The 22,832-nt window shown below is 53.9% G+C and overlaps 2 protein-coding genes across 2 annotated transcripts in view; both read left to right on the top strand.

Annotated features, from left to right (window-relative positions):
- HIF3A (hypoxia inducible factor 3 subunit alpha) overlaps positions 1-5,559 on the top strand; it is a 53,847-nt gene extending 48,288 nt beyond the window's left edge. The window contains exon 17 of the mRNA XM_053268177.1: positions 5,423-5,559. Within this exon, the coding sequence (XP_053124152.1) occupies positions 5,423-5,468 (46 nt within the window). The 3' untranslated portion in view covers positions 5,469-5,559. The remainder of the gene's footprint in view (positions 1-5,422) is intronic.
- PPP5C (protein phosphatase 5 catalytic subunit) lies at positions 1,776-16,461 on the top strand. The gene is made up of 13 exons (XM_053268186.1): positions 1,776-2,106; positions 5,423-5,664; positions 6,421-6,568; positions 8,383-8,504; positions 9,111-9,176; positions 9,939-10,037; positions 10,694-10,799; positions 12,257-12,399; positions 12,489-12,576; positions 13,103-13,143; positions 14,069-14,247; positions 15,704-15,785; positions 15,990-16,461. The coding sequence occupies exons 1-13, from the start codon at positions 1,791-1,793 to the stop codon at positions 16,050-16,052; spliced, it is 1,695 nt and encodes a 564-aa protein (XP_053124161.1). The 5' UTR covers positions 1,776-1,790; the 3' UTR covers positions 16,053-16,461.
- The last annotated feature ends 6,371 nt before the right edge of the window (positions 16,462-22,832 follow it).

Genomic DNA, 22,832 nt, shown 5'->3' on the forward strand with positions numbered 1-22,832 from the left:
TCACCATCTAGTGGTAGTGAAACGTGCAAACAGCCTAAACGATGGGAGATTAGGTGTATTCATATACCATGCACTGACTGAAGCTGGTTTGAACAAGCAGTGGACCCAAAACAAGTCTGAGAAAAGCAATTATTTCTCAACTATTTTCTGCATAGAAATTGCACCTGAAAATCGTTGTTCTTCATCAAGAGAGCTTCAAAAGGTGACTGCAGTGTAGAAGGGCTTCATTTAGAGTTTACCAAGAACAGGGATGGCCAACCTGGCAGACCCTTCAGCTGTTTTTGAAGGGTCCCATCCACAATGCATTGCAGCTGGACACATATACACACACACACACACACACACTTTATAGGTTATAACCAGCACCTTGCATTTTGCCTGGAATTTATTGGGAGCCAGTGCAGCTCTTTGAGTAGAGGAGTAATATGATCTCTCTGAGACGACCCCGAGACCAGCCTGGCGGCCACATTGTGCATAAGCTCCAGACATAGTACGTGCAAGTATATATTTGAAACATCTGATTGATTGATTGATTGATTGATTAAGTGCCATCAAGTTGATGTCGACTCTTAGCAACCACACAGATTCTCTCCAGGATGACCTGTCTTCCACTTGGCCTTGAAGGTCTCTCAGTGGTGCATTCATTGCTATCGTCATCGAGTACATCCACCTTGCTGCTGGTCGTCCTCTTCTTCTCTTTCCTTCAACTTTTCCCAGCATGATGGACTTTTCAAGGAATCTTCACATAATGTGTCCGAAGTAGGATAGTTTGAGCCTGGTCTCGAGTGAACATTTTGGATTGATTTGTTCTATCATCCATTGGTTTGTTTTCCTGGCTGTCCATGGCATCCTCAAAAATCTTCTCCAGCACCAAACTCTTGCTTCTTCAAAGTCCAGCTTTCCCATCCATAGAGTGTCCCGGGGGAAAAACCACCGTGTGAACGATTCTAATATTATTATTATTATTTTGATTTCTATACCGCCTTTCCAAAAATGGCTTAGGGCGGCTTACACAGAGAAATAATACATAGATAAGATGGATCCCTGTCCCCCAAGGGCTCCCAATCTAAAAGAAACATCAGATAGACACCAGCAACAGTCACTGGAGGTCCTGTGCTGGGGGTGGAGAGGGCCAGTTACTCTCCCCCTGCTAAATAAAGAGAATCACCACATTAAGAGGTGCCTCTTTATAGGTGTAGACACCTCACGGCATCTAAATATCCTTTCCAAGACCTATTTGAAACAAATAGATCAGGAATTCGGACAAGCCGTTTCTGGATCGTAGAACTAGGATACAGTTAATCACAAAGACATCCGTTATTATTAGGAATCAGCGGAAGTCTCGATGACATGAAGCAAAGCGGTGCACGTTTCCCCGCTCAGCAGCAGCAGCTGAGCACGCGGCCAGGGCTACAAGAAAACCGACTTCCGCGCAGATACTCCGCACTACAGCGCGCAAAGACTTCGGGACCCCTAATAACAGCAGAGCCTAGTTATGGACCAATCATATCCACGACTCCTCCCACGTGCAGCGCAATCATTTCGCGTCATCAGCTCGATGTCCGCCTCCAGGCGCTCCCGTGACCAATCACAGAGCTGCTGCCCTACTACGATGGTGACCCCGCCTCCAACTCAAGACGGGGACACTCTAGCCCGCCCACTCCACCCTCCGTCTCTGTGGAATCTCTCTCTCTATGGTGAGGCGCCTCTTCTTAGCCACGCCTCCTCGCTGACGAGCATTTGCGTGGCGAGGGAAACCACCAGGATTCCTCCTGGCTTCGTTTCTGCGCATGAGCAGCAGCGCGAGCCGCCTCCCCCGCCCTCCCTTTTCGCGCGCTCGAGGTCGTGGCTCCGCCTCCGCGCCTTTTCCCGCTAGGCGGCGTTTGCGACGGCCGCGCTTGACGGCTGCTGGGTCCCTCGCCGGTTGCCAAGGCGGCTCGCTTTACGGCCCGGCGGCGATGGCGGAGGGAGAGCGGGCGGAGAACGGAGGAGGAGGTGGCGGCGCAGGCAGCAGCGGAGGCCCCGGGAGGCCGCTCCAGGACGGCGAGCCAGGGGCGGTGGGGCGGGCCGAGGCCTTCAAGACCCAGGCGAATGATTACTTCAAAGGTAGAGGGGGCGGGGCATTCGAAGGAGGGTGGTCAATGGGGGCGGGGCGCCGCCAGGGGGCGGGGCTGACCGAGGGGAAGGGGAGGAGCTAGTGGGAGGCACGGGGGGGGCCCTGAGGAGGGGGACCATGGGGGGGGGAGAAGGTGCCTTGGTGGGTAATCAGTAGGGGGAGGGGAGACCCAAGGGGGGGGTGGAAGCGCAGCCGCCGCCGCCAATGGAGGGAGGCTGATGGGCTTGAGGGAGGGTCCTCCTGGGTGGAGGAGTCAGCCTGGGGAGGGGGAGCTGTGGGGGGGATCAGATCACCCTGGGGGAGGAGGGGGACCTTGCCTGGGGGCTGGCATGCCTGCGAAGGCCCCAGCCCCCTCCCTGCCCTGGCAGCCTCTCCAGAGGGCTGCCCTGAGGGGTCCCAGGGGTTGGCAAGGCCACCTTGGCACCTCCTGGGAGAGCAGGCCCAGGGCGGAGATGGGCGGCCTGGAGGGGTGCAGGGCAGCTGCGTGGTCAGCAGCACAGGCGCCTCTCCCTCCGCCAGCCAGGGAGGAAAGCCAGGTGGTGAGGACGGGCCCCAGCTGAGGGCATCTGCCCTGCTTGCCGAAGGTCTTGGGTCCCCCGGCTGGGACGGCTGCTGCCAGTCCACTGAGCTAGACAAAGCAAGGGTTTGGCTCTGTAGAAAGCATCGTGGTTAAGGAGTCCTCCTTCTTGGGAGAGTGGAAATAAGAAATGCCCGATGGATGGGAGTTCGTTAGTGGTCAGTTGGTGGAGAGCAAGGAAAGGTCACTTGGGGGCTCTTCCCCTCATGGGATAAATGAGGGGTGAAGTTGGGGTGGGAGTGTCAAAAAGAGAGCCAGTGGGGAAGGGCTGTGTCTTGGTAGGGGGGACTTCCTTGGGGGAGGGTGAAGGGGGAATGGTTTCTTCATTGGAGTGCTAGGAAGGAGGGGACCCTCGGGTCCTCACATGGGGGGGCAGTTGTGGATGGGGGTGATGGGAGTTGTAGTTCAGCAACATCTGGGGGACCCCGTGGGAACCCCTGGCCGATGGGGACAGGGCAGTCCTGGTGGGGCATCTCTTGAGAGGATGGCTTTTATAGGAGGGGTTGAGGGCACCGGGGAGTTGGGTGTTTCCTATCCTGCTTTATGTTTAAGTTGATCTTACAACTTGCTTTCTTGAAATTAGTGATACTTGGGCCCTTGGTGTCTGCTGGTGGTGGTGGGAACAAAAGCCCACTTGATCTGTGCTGTGCCGGGGTCATCTGCTGCTGCTGAATGGGCTAGGGAGCTTGCTTGCCCCTGTTACAAGCTCTCTCTCTCTCAATTTCATGCAGATAGGCTGCTGCCACCAACACACGTCCAGTGAGCCAGCAGTCCTCGTGCAACAAATTGTCCAAATGTGCTGGCCCACAGTGATTTTTCTGGAAAGGGAGAGAAGCATTGTCAGGCTTATCATTCAAAGAGGTCACGATCTCTGGAGGTGGCCAGAGCTCTGCCTGCGTGCTGCAGCTAGCAGATGTGCCAAGCTTTGTGGGGTCATTGCTGAACAGCGAGTCAGTTCCACTGCGGCTCCTTCATGCTGGTGGTTGGGTGCTTGACTTTGCTGATAGGGATTTGTTTTCAGTCGTGGGGCTGAATACCTTCAGAAGAAACCCTACATGAACCATCTGTGTGCCAGTTCTAAGATAAACCGGGGAAGACTGGCTGCCTTGGAGAAATATGTGACAGATAGGGCTGTGTTGGGATTCCACAGCATATTGGGATTCTGCAGAATGGGGAGGCTCTTCTTTCACTAGGGAGCGCATTCCAAAGCCTCGGGGCAGCAACGGAGAAGGCCCGTCCCTGAGTAGCCACTACAAATGCAGACGGACCTCTCCTGATGATCTCAATGGGCAGTGGGGCTTAAGTAAACACTTAAGTTATTGGATCATGGACCCCCAAGATGGTGGCTTGCCCGCCTAGACTGGGATAGCTAAAGAAAGAGCCCCTTGGAGTCCTGGCCTTAGGTGTCCAGATCTTCCTTGAGCTTTATCTCTGAAAGGTGGCTTTGGGCGGCTTTCTCATGATCATGATGTTCAACTCTTAGTTATGCCCTCAGGCTGTGGTGATGAAGTCTGTAATTAAACAGTTTAGGCTTCTTGGATGTTCTGCTGCCTTTGGTAGCACCATTGCCAACTCCCAAAGCATGACTCTCCTTTAATCCCTGGCAATGTTGGCTCATGCCCTGAAGCAAGAGGTTTTGCAGCCTCCTAGAAGCTTGAGTTTAATTCTGACTTTTATGGATCTGTGCAGGCAAGAGAGGGGAGTTTCATAGATACGTCAATGTCCACACTTCTGTTTATTTTCTAGAGTCATTACATCTGTTTCTACTTTGTCATTTAATCTGTCATAACTCCTCGTGAACAGTTTTTTTCAGTTTAACAAACACGTAATGTACTTCTAGCCTCTGTCCTTGCTGGCATTATGCACATAAACTCACACTGTGCACCTTGTGGAGAAAAGTGTGACAGCTCAGTCCGTCGAGGATTACAACTTCCTCTTGTTCCATGTTCAGAAACCCTGCGTTGCGCAGATATTAAAATTATCTGTGAGAAGTATAGGCAAACACTCTTCTTGATTGTGAGTTCAAGATGGAGCTTAAAATGTGACTAATCCTTAATCCTGCTACTAATCTGAAGGCCATTGTGACTGGGGATGATGGGAGTTGTAGTCCAACAATGTCTGGGGGCCCAAGGTTGGGAACTCCTGGCTTAATGATCTGTCTCCCATGTTTTTCAAAAACACATAATGGAGTATGAGTTCTTCTTTTTCCTTTTTGTAAAGTATCCTTGTGCTTCAGTGGCTTGTGTTGGGTGTGTGATTGTGAGCGAGAGCTATTTCCTCTTTAGAAAGCAGAGGAAATGAGAGCTCTGGACTCTCCTGGCCTGATTTCTATCCATTCCTTGTTTGCTTTGCCTGGAATGTACTTCTCTGTGTGAAGAGAGGATCAATGGAGTCGCCTTGGTTGGGGTCAGTGTTCTCCCCAATTTTTGTTTCATCTGTGTGCGGAATGAGTTCTGTTCTGGGCGGCAGTATCAAGGCAGTGTGTGTGTGTGCATGTGTATTCACAGTGAGACCTTCCTGATTCAACCTGAGCGGGAACTAAACTGAGCAGACATCAACAAAACTTGTGAGTGCACAGATATGTGCACACCGGAGAGGGGACACTGCTTGGAGTGCCCCCCACCCCTTGCTTTTGGCACTTGAAGCCTGGGCTGTGCAGCTGCTCCTGTCGAATGTGTTGCATCTCCTTGCTAATGGCCATCTCTGTGGTTTCCCCCTTCCCCTTCCAGCAAAGGACTACGAGAATGCAGTGAAGTATTATACGCAGGCCATTGAACTGAACCCCACCAACGCCATCTATTATGGCAACCGGAGTCTGGCTTACCTGCGGACAGAATGCTACGGCTATGCCCTGGCTGACGCCACCAAGGCCATCGAGTTGGACAAAAAGTACATCAAAGGCTACTACAGGAGGGCGACCAGCAACATGGCCCTGGGCAAGTTCAAGGCGGCCTTGCGGGACTATGAGACGGTAGGTGGGAAGGAGAGCAGGGCAGTGGCAGGGCCAGGATGGGTTTCTCTCCATACTTTGGGGACATCTGGGGTTGCCCCAACTGCAGTAATACATTGGAGTGCACACTGTTTGGCTCCACTCACTAGCCAGGTATTTATGGTAATCATTAACTCCTTCCTCTGTAGGACTGACAAAAGGAAGGCCTTTTCCACCCCAGCACATAATTTTGATCTGTGGAATTCTCTGCCACGGGATGTGGTGATGGCCACTAGCTTGGATGGCTTTAAAAGGGGCTTAGACGAAGACAGGTTTATCAGTGGCTACTAGTCTTAATGGCTACAGGCCACCTCCAGCCTCAGAGGTAGGATGCCTCCCAATACCAGTTGCAGGGGAGCAACAACAAGAGAGAGGGCATGTCCTCAACTCCTGCCTGTAGCCTTCCAGCAGCAACTGGTGCGCCACTGTGTGAAACAGGTTGCTGGACTAGATAGGCCTTCTTGGGCCTGATCCAGCAGGGCTGTTCTTCTGCGAATGTTTACAGGTATCCCAGTTGCTCAGAAGTTTAGGGAAACAACCAGCATACTGAGGACTGATGAGGTTCTGTGCTGTTGGTTGGAAGGGGTTCAGAGGAGAGGAAACAGGCACCACAGATGGAGCACCGGGCGACTGGGGGGGCTGTCTGATGCGTGAGAATGGGGTGTGAATGGCGGCCAGCTGGTATTATGTGCATGTGCGCTGATGAGGCTCTCCGTGTGCAAATTGCTGCTCCTCCAGGTTGTCAAGGTGAAGCCGAATGATAAGGATGCCAAGATGAAGTACCAGGAGTGCAACAAGATCGTGAAGCAGAAGGCGTTTGAGCGGGCCATTGCCAGCGACGAGCACAAGCGGTCTGTGGTCGACTCCTTGGACATCGAGAGCATGAGTGAGCCGGGGGTGGGGGCCCTGGAGTGGCGGGGATGCGGCTGGGACCCGGGGGGTGGGGGGGCTGCGCGTTCTTCACTGGTCTGCGCGAAAGGGCTTGAGTGCCGCTGCATCGCTTCCCCCAGAGCCGCTGGTAATAGCAGCACCCTGAGTGGTATTTTGGGCAGTGAGAAGAACAAACACTTGCCACAGCGTGCAAGGGCTCACTGACAGGGATGTGCATGGAACCGGCAGGCGGCGGGGTGGTGGATAACTTTAAGGGTGGGGAAGGGTGCACTACACACACACACACACAGCGTTCCCCCCCCCCCCCCCGCCTGCACTTGGTTTTCTGAAAGTCCATTAGGGCGGCAGCGTACCTCCCTGCCGCCCTGTTTGCCCCGTTGTCGGGATGTACCCGGAAGTAGCTGACATGGCTGCGCCTTTTGGAAAACCGAATGCAGACCAGGGGGTGGGGTAAGTGCACCCTCCCTCGCCCTCAAAATAATCCCTCCCACCCACCCCAGCTGTCAAACCAGAGGAATCTTGAAGGAATTCCCACCCCCGACTATGTTGGACTACAGCTCCCATCATCCCCAACCACAGTGGCCAAAGGGGGTGATGGGAGTTGTAGTCTAGCATCGTCTGGGGGCTACAGGGTGTAGTCTGGGGGCTACAGGGTGGGGACACCAGATCTAGAGATCTGCTAGTCGATCCCAATTGCCTTCTGCCTGCCCCTGCCTTACCTCTGTAGGATTTTAGTCCCCCTGTATAAAGGCTGCTGCGCAGTGCCCTGAGGAGAGCTGGTATTGTGGTAGCAAGCATGCATTGTCCCCTCGGCTAAGCAGTGTTTGCCCTGGTTTGCTTTTGGATGGGAGACTACATGTGGGAGCACTGTAAGAGATTCCCCTTAGAGGATGGGGCGACTCTGGGAAGAGCACCTGCCTGCTTGTGTGCAGAAGGTTCCAAGTTCCCTCCCTGACAGCATCTCCAGATAGGGCTGAGAGAGGCTCCCACCTGCAATCTTGGAAAAGCCGCTGCCAGTCTGGGGAGACAGGGCTGAGCTAGATGGACCAAGGGTCTGACTCAGTATCTGGCAGCTCCCTGTGTCCCTATGTGTGTGTTTTCAACTGGCTTAGGTGCCTGCTTGAGCCCTGGACTGGGCAGCGCTTCCTGGGAGAGAAGCTTTGGCTGCTCCCTTCGGCAGCATCCTTCCTTTCCGAGGGAGCCCTGCCATCCCAGTTCCTGTGACTAATGCCATTCTGCACGGGTGTCTGCGCCAAGGCTTCCTGCTGGCGCCCAAAATAGATCGAGACCTCTGATCATAAATAGATCCCTGCATGGAGAGGCTTAATCAGTGCAAATAAATAGACTGGCGTTGACAATGGGGCAGCTGCCGGCGTGAGCGGGGCCCTTAATCCCGGCATCCCGACTGAGCCGCTCCGCCCTGGCATCCCGGACACTCCTGAACTCTGCGCATTCAGAAGAGGCAGGCTAGGTTTTCCTTCCCTCCTCGAGTTATTGAAGGGAGGGCATGCTTGCGTTTTCTACCCAGTCCTGCATAATTCATGTATGGAATGTGCAGCCTCAGGATGTGGTGATGGTGGGAAGAATGGGTTAGACAAGTCGGCCAATCTGTCTACGCCAGGGTTTGCCAAGCTTGGGTCCCCCAGTGGTGTTGGACTACAACTCCCACCATCCCCAGCTGCAGTGGCCTCTGGGAATTGTAGTCCAGCACCACCTGGGGTGGGACCCCCTGTGCAGACAGTACTGATGGGCCCACGGTCAGAGTCTCGGAGAGGTTCCGCTCTTAACCTGCGTTTGTGTGTTCCCAAGCCATTGAGGACGAGTACAGCGGCCCAAAGCTGGACAACGGAAACGTGACCCTCGCGTTCATGAAGGAGTTAATGCAGTGGTACAAGGATCAGAAGAAGCTCCACAGGAAATGTGCCTATCAGGTAATCCTCCCCTGCCTCTTGAGAGGGCTGTGCAGGTGCCAGCACCCCTCCCTCCTTGGCCCTTGTGACCCCTTCTGCCGTGGAGGTCATTGTGCGGCAGGCAGCAGGGTGTCTTCTCCCAGACCTGGCGGTCCGAGGAATTCGTGCCAGCGACTATTTCTGTAGGTGCACAATTAGCCATGTCAGCAGCAAAGGTGGAAAAAGTTCCAGGAGTGGAGGCCAGGGGAGCAGAGAGGGGGGCCTCCACCCAGCCCTCTCCCTTGCGGCCCCTGTCGACTTCTGCCCTTGGGCACCATTCTCAAGGCAGTGTCCTCTGTCCGGGGGTTCTCCAACTTGGCTGATTTGGCTATTGTGGCTGGGGACGGTGGGAGTGGGAGTCCCACCACATCTGGGGACCCAGGTGTGAGAACCTCTCCTCCTGTTTCTTGCCTGGGGTCACAAAGACTTGAAACCTACATTTTGACCTCTCATCAGATTAGAATCCTGGTCGACCCAAGACCTGCCTGCCTACGAGATCTGTGGCCTCCCCGTGTCCACCCCCCACATCACTCCCCCGCCATTCCATACTGGCATCCCCACTGACATGGTATTTTTCCCCTCTTGCAGATCTTGGTGCAAGTAAAAGAGGTGCTATCAAAACTCCCCACCCTAGTAGAAACCACGTTACAAGAGGTGGGTGTGTCTCTCTTCACCGTGAGCTTGGACTGGAAGGAACAGCTCCAGCATTCTCCCCACCACCACCACCACCACCCCCCAACATTTCTTGCTTTGCAGTTCTGGGGCTGCCCAGTTTCTCTCTCCGAGAAAGAGATCTTGCCCTGTCTTTTCTGTGTCCTCCAACACAGAGGCCTTGGGAGAGCAGGGGTTCTCGCCCTTGATTCCCCAGATGTTGAACAACCCCTCCCATCACCCCCGGCCTTGAGCCGCTGTGACTGGGAATGATGGGAGTTGTAGTCCAACCACATCTGGGGGCCCAACCGTGAGAACCCCCGGAGTGAATAGTAGTACCTTTGCACCGTATACCCAACTCTGCTTTAGCTGCAGCTGCTTCTTCCAAGGAAGCCATACTGTGGTGAGCCGAGGGCCTTTTCCTGGGATTATTCAACCTTTCACGGCTGTCATTCCAGGAGGAAACCCGGGGGGTTGAACTGGTTGGCGTCCAAAGCACACGCTGTCCCTGCACCCCAAGTGGGGGGCCTGCGAGGTGAAGTGGTGTTGCCCATTCCCTGGGCACCCCAAGAGGGAGAAGCAAATCCTGAGGCCGAAAACCCACACAGCAGCCCCCTTCCCTTCCCCTCCCACCCCATCCCCACTGATTAGTGTGGGGCACAGTTGCTCCTGCACAGCTGCACTGACACGAACAGAGAAAAAGTGCTTAGCTTTTCACCTCTGCCCTCTCTGCCTCCCTTCTCTCCTGCTGCCTCTTGGTTCCAGACAGAGAACATTACTGTCTGCGGAGACACCCACGGGCAATACTACGACCTCCTGAATATATTCGAGTTGAATGGGCTGCCGTCGGAAACAAATCCATATGTATCCTTTCTTGGTGCTTCTTTCTAGGCTTGCTGTAGGTCAGCTTGATCCCCCTCTCTCCCTCGGTGGAAGGGTCCCTGTCAGTGTCCTTGGGGGCAGGATGGGGGGCCGGAGGGGGGATTGTGAGGGGAGCAGGTGAGTGGAGCTGCTCCTCTTTCCTCACTCTCCTGCCTTCTCTTTGAAGCCAGGGCTGAGAGGGCTGGATGCCCAGCAGGGCAAAAGGCTTTTTTAATCTGCTGGAGGGGAAGCCGCCGTGGGTCTCGGTAGTTCTTCTGGCTGGGCCAACATGGGGTTGCCTAATGCATGATCTAGGAGAGGGGGGCAGGGTGAAGAATGTCTAGAGGTTGTTGAGCACGGGCGTGTTTTGTGAAGATGTGCTGAAGTCTTTCTCTGTGGCCATGAGGGATAGAGACTTGCTGTGTGTTTACTTTCACTTGAAAACGAAGAGACGTCTCAGGATTCCCTGTAGGCTACAACTCCTCATGGAGGACCTGGGGGTGGGGGGGGGCTCCCTAGAACTGCTGGGCCAGGAACGTTCTGGAAGCCCTCCTTCTTCTGAGGGCGGGGTCTCGCTGATCAAGCAGGGTTGTGTTTCTCAATAGGACTCCCCCCCCCGTCTTTTTTTTTCCTGAGCGCCCCCCCCTTCTCTGCTGCAGATATTCAACGGGGATTTTGTAGACCGCGGCTCCTTCTCTGTGGAGGTGATATTAACACTCTTTGGTTTCAAGCTGCTGTATCCAGATCATTTCCACCTACTCCGAGGTATGGGCTTCCTCTCCATCCCCAAATAGCTTGGCGGACAAAGGGGTCACAGGGCGGCTTTCCGCTGACCCCCACCACCCCCACTTCATTGCCTTTTTTTTTTTTTTTTTTGCCTTGCCTTTATCAGCTGTCTTTAAAAAAAACTAAAAAAAAAAAAACTGGCTGCAGTCCTGGCCCCGTTATGTCTGATTTGCAAGCTTGGAATTCCACCTCGAATTCTCTTTGGAGCTAAACAGGATTCCGATATTTAAAATCAAGTAAATTCGCCCATCTTTTTGTGACACTTGGTTAACCCGGTAGAGGTGCCGTTTCGGCCCCTTTCCTGAGCTCATCCCTGTGAGAGCACTTCTCTCTCCAGGAACAGATGATATTACATTCTCCCCCGCCATTCTGCCACAGCTGCATGTTATGCCTGGGGTGGGGGGCAGGGGGTGATGAGGGATGCAAAACTATGCCCAGCCAATACGTCTGCTACTGCTAGGATTGCCTCCTGGGGCGGGAAGTGGCCTTACGCTGAGTCAGACCATGGGTCCATGAATAGCCCAGCAGCTCTTCAGTATCTTTCTCTACCCAGCTCACCTGGGTTCCTTCTGAATGGGAGAAGCCAGGGGCCTTCTGCCTGCAAAGTGTGTGCTCTTGACACTGAAGAAGCGGTGTGTGTGTGTGTGTGTGTGTGTGTGTCAGTGTCAGTGTCGTAGGCACCGTCCCTGAGAGAGTCGCCCAGCTCTTCTTGCCCTCCCCACTTGTGACCTGGTTGACTCTACAAAGAGACCTTCAGCCTCAGCTGGAGACCCCGGAGAGCGGCTGCCGCTGACCATAAACTGCAGTGGACTAAACGGAGCATTGGCCACCTGACGCGATATAAAGCAGCGTCTCACCTCTCTTTTGTGCCCCGTTCCCCTCGTTCTTCAGAGCCTATCGATGGCGGGGTTCGGAAGGTGTTTATTATTATTCTTAGGAGGAATGTTCCACTTCCAGCAGAAAGTTCTCAAAGTGGTGGAGACAGGAAAAAAAGAATAAGAGGGTTCCCTGTCCTCCAAGGGCTCGCAGTCTAAAAGGCAGTCCGCGGTAGACGCCAGCAACAGCCACTGGTGGGATGCTGTGCCAGGGCTGGGCAGGGCCGGTTGCTCTCCCCCTGCTAAACCAAAGAGAGGCATCCCTTGGAAAGGTGCCTCTTTCCCCAGGCAGCAGCGCTCGGCACGCGCCCCCACAAAGCAGTCGCTCTGTTAAATCCAAGAAGCACAGAATCCGGCATCCGCCCTGCCTTTGCCCCCGGAGTCTGGCTCTGTGTTACTGGCACCCCCAAGAGCTTTCTGCCCCAGACAGTGGCTTGTGCAGTTGCCCCAGACTTTGGGGTCGTGGCAGTCTCTTGTTTGAAAGGTGTATATGTGGTTTGAATCGGCTTGCCGGCTCTGCCTGGCCCCTTCATCCCCCCTCCCCGCCCCACTGTCCACCAGGGAACCACGAAACAGACAACATGAATCAGATCTACGGGTTCGAGGGGGAGGTCAAGGCCAAGTACACGGCCCAGATGTTCGAGCTCTTCAGTGAGGTCTTTGAGTGGCTCCCGCTGGCCCAGTGCCTCAACGGCAAAGTCCTGGTAAGAGGGTGGCGCTGGGGCCTCCTTGGGTGGGCTGGCTTGTGCGGGGCGCCCCTGCTGACCCCTGCTGGGCTTGGTCTCCCCTCCAGATCATGCACGGGGGGCTCTTCAGTGAAGACGGTGTGACGTTAGATGATATCAGGAAGATCGAGAGGAATCGGCAGCCTCCTGACTCAGGTGTGTGTCTGGGGCTGGCTTGTGGGCCCCGCCAGGGGCAGGGAGAGGGGTTCAGAGCCTACCCCTTGGCTCTCCATACGTTGCGGGGCTAGGAGACCCGTCATCACACGCCACAACCGTCAAGGGCCATTGTGACTGGAGAAGATGGGAGCTGTAGTCTCGCAGCGCCTGCTGCTGTGAATATCGTTCTCTTGCCTATCACTTCGCAGAGCAGTTTACACAGAGAGTCTTGAGGTGAAACTGTGGCCCTGGCAGTGGTTATTTCTCCGTGGTCTGGGCATTTGGACGCGACAGCCAACCCCAGCTGTGGCTCGTGCAAACCGGCTCCCAACCATCGTTTCCGATCCTGACCTGTTGGCCCCCGGCTGGCCGCACTCTGAGCAGCCTCCGGCCCAGACATTAAAGCGAATGTGGCTTGGCTAGAGGAGGCGGGGCAACGTGCTGCCGCTAAGAGCTGGCCGCAGGTGTGGAGTGGCCTCCCGCAACCCTGCTGCTGTTCCTTCACTTTCCGCCTTCTCGTTGGCAGGTCCCATGTGCGACTTACTCTGGTCAGACCCTCAACCCCAGGTGAGTCCTGTGTACCGGTGACCCATATGGCAGGCACCCTGGGGGTTTCCAGCTGCTGAGCACCCTCTGATTCTGGGCACCCGGAGTGGCGTTGCTGCTGCGGGACGCAAGCCTGCCTGAGCTGGCCGTCTGGGGGTCTGTGTTTATCAAGGCTCTGGCCTGCCTGGGACCTTGGCTGCTCCTTCAGTGCCGCACAAACCCCTACCGGCCTTTAAGAGCCAGCAGTCCAGGATAGGAGCCCTCTTTCCTCCCTCCCCGCCACATCTGCAGCATCTGGACTGGGGTGTTTGGCAAGAGATGCTGCGGAGAAAGGGGCTTAGACAAGAAACAGAATAAGCTGACTGAGGCAGGTTAGCCAAGCCCCACATTGGGGTCGGACAGGGCTGCTCAACTTCGGCCCGCCTGCAGATGTTGGCCTGCAATTCCCATAATCCCTGGCTCTTGGCCACTGTGGCTGGGGATTATGGGAGTTGTAGTTCAGAAACAGCTGGGGTGGGGCCTGCCTTGAGCAGGCCTGCTGTAGGGGATCTCCCTGCCCCCGCTGCCAAAAACGGCAAATAGGGGCCAATCTACCCTTGTCCTGGAGGAGGGGGCAAAGCGGAGGCAGAAGCATGTAAGAGGAGAGCCCACCAGCCCCATGCGTGTCTCTCTTCCAGTCCTAGGCAGCTTTAAGCGGAGTTTAGGGGAGTTGGGAGGGTATTATGCAGCCCCCTATCGCACATTGGCAAAAAGCTGGTGGCCCAGACTTCTGGGTCGACTTCCTGCTGTTTCACCAAACAATAGTTCTTTGGTGTGGAGGGGTGTGAGGTTGCTGGGGTTACGTATATTAGGATCAGAAAAGCCGGTCCTTTCCTCCGACGTTCAGCTCCTGCGCTCAGAGTACCTTTGACCCGACACGGTCTCTTCCCGCATTCCTCTCGCCTAGAACGGCCGGTCCGTCAGCAAGCGCGGCGTGAGCTGCCAGTTTGGACCCGACGTCACCAAAAGCTTCCTGGAGCGCAACAACTTAGACTACATCATCCGCAGCCACGAGGTCAAGCCGGAGGGGTACGAGGTGGCCCACGAGGGCAAGTGCATCACCGTCTTCTCGGCCCCCAACTACTGGTGAGTGAGCAAGTGTGTGCTGCGGCAAAGTTGCATCCCGCCCGCCCGTTGCGGGAGGCTGAAAGGCAGAGGCCGCCACCGGACGGGGGAGAAAAGCTGGGAGCTCGGTGTCCTGGGAAAGGCTGCCTTTTGTCTGAGAGGGTGGGCTCGGGGGGGGGGGGCCTCTGGGGGGCCTGGAGAGCCCGAGGACCCAGCCTGTCAGCCTGGCTTAAATAATATTTCATGGGTTCTCAATGGTTTAAAATGAGCTTTGTGTTGATTTATGTTATAACATATGTTTGTTTGTGCTTTTATTGTATGTGAAATGTTTTAGATGTGAGAGTTCTGGGGTGGACGGTATATAAATGAAATAAATAAAAACTGTCTGGCCTGGCGCAGAGCATCTGCACGCTGGTTCTCCCTGCCTCTTTCCCCCTCTCTTTGGAACTCCTCACAGGCTCTGGGCTCCCTCCGCACTGGCCAACGGTTGCCGCCCATGCCCGATGCGCACACCCAGGGACCTCCCGTCCCGGGCCCGCTCCTCCTGCTCCCTCTTCCTCCCTACAGGAGCAGCCGTGGCAGTTGACTGGTCCGACAGGCTTCACGTTGCCCTGGCCTGCCAAGCACAGGCCCCCAACATCTTACTGCTACCGGCCAATCCAGGGCCCTGCCCCAGCAAGCCAGGACCACCTCGCTTGGCCTCTGTCAAGGGAGAGGAGAGCGGGTCTGGTGGCAGCAAGCAGGACTGGTCCCCTTAGCTAAGCAGGGTCTGCCCTGGTTGCAGATGAATGGGAGACTTGATGTGTGAGCACTGGAAGATATTCCCCTTAAGGGGATGGAGCCACTCTGGGAAGAACATCTAGGTTCCAAGTTCCCTCCCTGGCGGCATCTCCAAGATAGGGCTGAGAGAGATTCCTGCCTGTAACCTGGGAGAAGCCGCTGCCAGTCTGTGAAGACAATACTGAGCTAGATGGACCAAGGGTCTGACTCAGTATATGGCAGCTTCCTATGTTCCATTTTATATAGAGAGATGTATGCAGAACACATGCCAGCCCTCAAGGGATAGACCATCTCCCGTTTTTAAGAACCCAAAGTCTGTTGCATTTTCTAACAAGAGTTTTGTACTGGCCCATTACTTGTATGATAAAACCCTTTTATGCCCTTCCCACTGATGTCCTGTGCCTTCCTTGGGGATCTCCCCTACACCCCACGACAAGTTGTTAGTCACAGTGGCTTGTGTGGACCCACCATGTTCAGAGGCAGTCTACCCCGAATCCCAGTGGCTGGGGAGAGACAGTGGAAGAAGGCTGTCGTCTTCAGCGCCCACTTGTGGGCTTCCTGGAGGCACCCGGGGGGCTGCTGTGAGAAGCAGGATGCTGGCCTCGGTGGACCGGCCCCCCTGCCCGGGCTGCTCTCTCCTTCGCCCGTCTGTGGAATGCTGTGCTGACTGCCTCTTCTTGCAACTCTCTCTCGCCAGTGACCAGATGGGCAATAAGGCTTCCTACATCCACTTGCAAGGCTCGGACCTGCGGCCGGAATTCCACCAGTTCACAGCAGTGGTGAGTCCTCCTCCCGGCACGCATTCCTGGAGCGCGGTGCCAGTGGCAGTTGGGTGGTGCAGCCCTAGCCCCGAGCACCCTCTCCAGAGGGCATGCGGACGCGCCAGCTCCCTTCCCTCCCGCTCTGGCCTTGCGTCTGTGCCAGCTTCCCAGGGGTGTTGTGGACTGACCGGGTTCCTCCTCCTCCTCCTCCTCTTTCCCCAGCCTCATCCGAACGTCAAGCCAATGATGTATGCCAACTCGCTGCTGCAGCTGGGGATGATGTAAGCCGCCTGCACCTCCCTTCAGCACCTCCCGCCAGCTGCCCCCTCCCTTCTCCCCCCTGCCTGGAGACCCCCGCGCTAGGCAAAGGACCACTGTGGTTTTTCTTTTATTTCCTGGTTTTAAACGACCTCTTCCAGCGTCCGCCTTGACTGCAGAGCAGGGCGATTTCTTCGGCAGGGGAAGGGAGGGTGAGGAAGCCTGGGCCTCTGCTGGGGGGGGGGGATTGTGGAGGACAGCACACCTGGCACCCCCTTGCCCCAAAGGCAGGAACCAGCCCGGAGTGGCCCTCTTTCTATTTTTTTTGTTTTGTTGCTAGCGTTGCATACAGACACACACAGACACGCGAAAGAACGACAGCCAGAGTGTTCCAAACTGATTTCTTTTAATATATATTGGAAGGTTGTATTTATTCCGTATCTTCTCAGATCTTGTTTTTCTTCCTGCTTGCCCACCTCTCTCCAGTGGGATCAGACCCTGTCTGGTGCGGGGACGGTGGAAAGAGCCTGCCGGCCAGAGCCTTGCCTCTTGTCCCCCGTTCCCCAGCTGATCTGTTTGTCCTGGAAGGCAGAGCGAGCGGCCGTGTCCGGGGTGCAAAGGCTTTGCCCACTCCCCTTCTCAAAAATGCTGCCTCTGGTCCCATAGGAGCGCCGAAAGGGCTCATCCGGCATCCTGAGGTCAAGGGTCAGGGGGCCAGTCCCAAGAGGGAAGGGAATCTCACGCCAAGGGCCACACCATCTCCTCCTCCTCCTCCTCCTCCAGATAAGCATTGCTCACCCACAGCAAACCACCTGGGGTTTGCCATCTCTGGACAGCTGCTGGCAGGTGGGGCAGGAACAGGGCTCCACCTGCCTGTCCTAGCCCCCCCCCCCCGACCCCTGTACTGCTGCCATTTTGGGCAGGTTTGCCAGTCTGTCCTGAGGTGGACGGGGGAAATCGTAGGCAATATCTTGGTGGATGGGGTGTGATTGTGTGTGTGTGAGTGAGACTCTCTCTTCCCATCTTGAAGCCAGCTTAGGAGGATGTAAAGCAGGCGTTCTCCAAACGCGGGTCCCCAATGTGGTTGGTTGGACTCCCATCACCCACAGCCTGTGGATGATGGGAGTTGTAGTCCAAGCAATGTTTGGAGAGTGCCTGTCAGAGGTGGGGTTTTTGTGTGTGTGTTTTTAAAGATTGCTCTCACTCCCCACCCCCTTTCCTCCTCCCCCCAGCCGACCCCATACCTCGGAGCCTCCCGTTCTCGCTCCTGCTCCAGGAAGGGGCCGTCATTTCTGCTTCCCCAAACATCATTTTGGCTGCCCCAAAACGAAACGAGGCTGCTTTTTCTTTTTGTGTCTGAGAAGGAAGAGAAACCGGCTAATATTCCCAACGCACTTTGGGTGTTGTTTTCCGTGATGATGACCATAGAGGGTTTTTATACATCCAGGATCCCCTGTCCACTTGCCCTCTCACCTGTAAGCTATTTTACTGTCTGTAATTAAAAAGAAAAAAGATGTTAAAATAAAGTAACTATGGAAAGACCTGCAGTCTGAGGCAGAGCCTTCCTTCCAAAACATGGCATTGTCTCCACAGCCGACAGCTCATTCATTTCGCCCTCTTTGCACGATCATTTTGTGTTCTAGGCCCTGGTGGAGGCTCTTCTGGGGAGAAAGTGGGAATCCCACCAGCAACACTTCCACCTAGTGGCAAGAAAATAAATAAAAACCGGCTATTTCGATGTCCAGATCTCAGAATCTCTGGGTTTAGCCCATGAGCCAGGCCCACAGATTCTGTCCTCTCTCCATGGAGTAATCTTGGGAGGACATTCCTGTCAATCTTCATTTCCAATCCTCTGACAATATGGAGAAAATTTTATAGTAGTTTTTGTGTGTTTAAAAAACTTTTAAGAGTTCTTAAAACACCACTGCAAATTTGACCACTGGTCAGGAGAGTAAAAGCATGAAGGTTTTTGCAGTGCTCTCACATTTTCCATCTCTAAGGCTACAGACCTGGTCAACAGTCACAGTGGACACCCCCCACCCCCCTTGATGCGACTGATTACCCAAGTTGACTCATGTACTAATTTTAGGAGTCCATTAAGTTGGAGGTCTCCTCATCAACCTTGTGGGAGGGAGCAAAAACTCTCGAGGGAGAAGTTGGCAGGTGGGATCTAAGAGAACAGAGGGGTAAGCAGCCAGGAACCTGACAGGTGGGGTGTTTAAAATATGTTTAATACTACTACTAATGGCAAAACAAATCCCTTGCTCCTGTGCCTTTACACAGCAGCTTCATCTGCAGGAACTGGCAGGCAAAGCTTTTCTTAACTCTAAAACTGGCATTGTTGCCTGCTAAAAATGCGGAGCAAGCTGGCGTTAGAGTTTGGGCTAAGTGGGTCTGTGTGCTCTCTGAGCAACTCCAGGACACAACATTCACGAGACCCTTTTTCCTGTTAATTCACCTCCCCTGCCTTTTTTTAAATCCCTGCCAGTTACTGACCCGTCCTTAGTAGCATCTACACTCTGTTAACTAAATGTGTGTTGAAAGGTCTGTGGGAGGAGAGCTGGTCTTGTGGCAACAAGCATGAATGGCCCTGTTGCTAAGCAGGGTCCTCCCTGGTTTGCAGTTGAATGGGAGACTACATGTGTGAGCACTGTCAGATATTTCCCTGAGAGGATGGGGCCGCTCTGGGAAGAGCACCTGCCTGCTTGCCTGCAGAAGGTTCCAAATTCCCTCCCTGGCAGCATCTCCAAGATAGAGCTGAGAGAGACTCCTGCCGGCAGCCTTGGAGAAGCCGCTGCCAGTCTGGGTAGACAGTCCTGAGCCAGATGGACCAAGGGTCTGACGCAGTAGAAGGCAGCTTCCTCTGCAAATAGGAAGGTGGGGGTGCAAATAGCCTCAAACTAGCCGTTTATTTAAGAGCAGTTTCCCTAGACTGCACGACTCCAGACTCTAGGTCTGAATACGTTGGGTGTTCAAACGTACAACTCCCTGTGTGGCCTGAAGGGGCTTGATCGATTCCAGGGTAAGCGTGTTTTTGAGTGCGTTGCTGGCGAAGGGTCCAATAGGCCGTCTTCTGTCTGTATCCTCAGAATGGAAGAGCTTGGAATCGGAGTCCCCTTCTCTGCCTGTGGGTGTCCCAGTTGGCCGTGGTCTAGGGGGTTCTTCAGCAAGAAGGTGGGGAACCAGCTTCCCTGAACGACCGCTGGCCGTGTCTCCCTCTGGGGCAGTGTCTTGGAGGGGTGTGCGGCGAGCTCTCTAGGCCCCCTGGCCCTGCAGTCTGGCCTATGTAGTCCGTGTGTGGCCTGGGCCACTGATGGGAGCTAGGGGCCAAGGAGACCTGGGGAACCAAGGGTGGGAACCTAGAACACTCCTTGCAAACCTCTGCCACTTGGGCTGCTTCCATGATATGCCAAGACAGGTTGGGTTTTCTTGGCCGAGAGTCCCTGCAGAAAGGGTTCATTTGGGAGGAGGGACATTCGGAAGTCAACGGGGAGCACCGTAGTAGGGCTTTCCCCTCCTTTGCTGCAAAGAATGCTATAAACGGAGAGGAAGGAAGCATTCTATAAACTACAGAAAGGATGGCAAGAAGGAACAGGCTTGGCTCGGAGCAGATGCCAGCTGAACGGTTGGAGGATTTGCCTAGACAAACTGAGGAATGTCCTTCCCTGGAGGAGGTTAGAGGCTGCTTGATGAAGTTGCTGGCACGGAGGGTGGAACCCAGCACAATTCCTGCTGGAGGAGGCTGGGGAGAACCAGGATGCTTGGGTTCTGGTCTCAGGCCATCACCACTGGGGCTGAATTACCCACTCCCAACAGGGGCTGATTGGCAGGAGGCGGGACTCTGGCAAATCACGCAGAGAGGCAACGGGGAACCCATCACTTGAACCTTGAACTGGAGAGGCTATAGACGACTCCAGTCCATGCAGAGCATGAACTCTGCACTGGGTTATGGGTACTCCCCATGCCCGCCCCCCGAATGTGGAGGAAGGAGTGTCTTTGTCTCCATCACTCTTCTATTTGATCATCTCTCCTCCCCCCCCACCCCCTCATTCTGCTTGGACCTGGGGCTCAGTCCTGGGATTTCTCTGGGTTGGGATGCCCAGGTTTGTCTTGCAACTTTGCTGTGAGCACTTCTGAGCATGCAGAGAGTGCTTCCCCCCTCACTCTTGTTGAACAGCAGCTGCCCGCAGCCAAGATTTCGTGACCTCTTTGCAGGCTTGGTTTCCAAGTCGCCTTCAGCTGCTGCTCTGTTTTTTTTAAATGTAAGCACAGCCAGTTGGAGAGCGGAGGGTTAATCCTGACCTGTGTGGGGCTGGGGGGCTTGAGAAAGGCCTGACCCTTTGACTCTGGGGGGGGGGCTCTTGTTTTCTCAGCCGCCAAGTCTGGGCCCCCCCTGCTTCTCCAAGAGGACAAAGGCCGCTTTGTGAAGGTCTCCAGGCCAGAGCAGAGATGTCAGCGAGGTGGTTCCTGCCTCCTGATGATGCCTCAAACAAATGGAGAAAGAGCCGAGTCAGGCTGGGGGAGGCACTCTGCTTTCTGGCTCAGATGAACAGTCCCTGGGGGGTTGCCATTGCCTCTTCCCATGCAGTCTGAGATGATGCCTTTCAGCACCTTCCTATATTGCTGCTGCCCAATATAGTACCAGCGGGGATTCGAACCAGCAACCTCCGGCTTGTTAGTCCAGCATTCCCCTGCTGCACCATTAGGTGGCTTATAGGAGCAAGCATGACTTGCCCAGGTTCCCTCCCTGGCAGCATCTCCAAGATAGGGCGGAGAGAGAATCCTGCCTGCAACCTTGGAGAAGCCGCTGCCAGTCAGTGTGGACAATACTGAGCTAGATAGACCAATGGTCTGACTCAGTATATGGCAGCTTCCTAGAAGCATTCAGTGCAGCATCAGAGGGTCTGGCCAATGCTTAAGAGCCCAGCTGACCCCTGAATCACCATCATTTGCTGCTGCAAATCAATTTATCCCTTCCCAGGGCCCAGTGGAGGAAGTGTAGTAGGCAGCAGTGTTGGAAGTTCCTTTCAGCAAGTGCACCATTTTACATTCCCCATGGCTTGCCTGCCCCACCAAGAATCATAGGAACATAGGAAGCTGCCATATACTGAGTCAGACCATTGGTCTATTTAGCTCAGTAATGTCTTCACAGACTGGCAGCGGCTTCTCCAAGGTTGCAGGCAGGAATCTCTCTCAGCCCTCTCTTGGAGAAGCTGCCCGGGAGGGAACTTGGAACCTTCTGCTCTTCCCAGAATGGCTCCATCCCCTGAGGGAATAACTTGCAGTACTCACACATCAAGTATCCCATTCAGATGCAACCAGGGCAGACCCTGCTTAGCTATGGGGACAAGTCATGCTTGCTACCACAAGACCAGCTCTCCTCTCCAGGATCAGGGCTTTCTTTGTGGTGGTCCCACAACTCCTTGTCTGGTTCTTTTTCAGCACATGCTCAGTATTTTTAGTCTGCCTGGCATATAACTGAAGTGGACTTTTTAATCTTACGTCATCAGGTTGTAGCTGACTGCTGGTACAGTTAAACAATTCCGCTGTTTTCCTGCTGCTTCTTTTGACTCCTTTTAATTGGCATTTCTGTTTAAGTGCTCATGTTGCTTTTGACATTAACTGTGTTGTGAAAAGGCCTCATTTTGAAAAGAGTGTGCAAACATATGAAATGAAATAAATGAATACATAGCAAAAACAAGAGTCTTGTGGCACCTGGAAATATGAAAATATGTTTGTGGCAAAAGCTTCCGTAGACAACAAACGCTTCTGCCACAAATAATTATGTTAGCCTTTAAGTTGCTACAGGACTAACTGGATATAAACATCAAAGGTTGTAAACAAAAAATCCAGTTAAGAGGAAACTCTTGGCAAAGGATGGCATTGCCTGTGGTGGCCAGCAGGGGGAGACTGTATCCCACGGCTAGTCTGAAAATGCCTTTGCATCAAGGGTGTTGGGGGGGGGGCATAAATCTAAAATGCACTTTGCCCCTTCTATGCCCCCCCTCCCAGTTCTTGTTTCTGGTGCTGCCACGCCACTGCTTTGCAAGTGCTGGATGCTTGTAGGTTAAGAGTATGACAGGATGGCAAGAGGCATGGTGTTCAGTGTCAGGGAGCAATGCAAAAAAATTTTTTTTTAAAAAAAATTGGGGCTGCCAGTGAATATTGTGAGTTTCTGAGTAGCACAGAGCTCTTCCTCAGGAAGAACTAGAACAGTAGTGGTTGTATGGGAGCCTAAGGATTGGAACTACAAAGCGGGTACAAAAAACCTCATCACTGTACCAAAAGAGGTGTAGTGTAGAATTGTGCAAGCCTCAGTAACTCACATAATTGTTCATCAGCAAGAGCGGAAACCTACTTTCTCCCTCTACATTGCCTCCCAGCACTTTCAAAATTTAGATTACAAATGTTTGCTTGTGCTGCTTTGTTAAGCACTACTAGGTTAATTGGTGGAGATATAGATATATAAATGGCAAAAGAATCACAGTCTTATACACTCTCTTTTTGTTTGTTGATAAAGATATAAGACTAGTCAGTGAAGCAAAGATGTATTGTTTAACCTGTTAGAGACTTCATCATCACGGCAAGGAGATACAATCAAGAATTAATGTATGTTACCCTGTAGGCAGCAGTTTGTATGTTTCAAAGTACATGACATCTTAATCCAGGTGCACAGCTTGACAATGGATTAGAGTTGCTGCAAAAAAACTTGTTCCTGGTTTCTGTGCAGCTCATGCAGATTTGAATGCTAGTTTGGTCAGAAAGGCAGCCAACTATTCAGCCATTGGGAGTAGGGGTTCAATTAGT

Source organism: Hemicordylus capensis, chromosome 7 (genome assembly GCF_027244095.1).
Source record: "Hemicordylus capensis ecotype Gifberg chromosome 7, rHemCap1.1.pri, whole genome shotgun sequence".
Lineage (NCBI taxonomy): Eukaryota > Metazoa > Chordata > Lepidosauria > Squamata > Cordylidae > Hemicordylus > Hemicordylus capensis.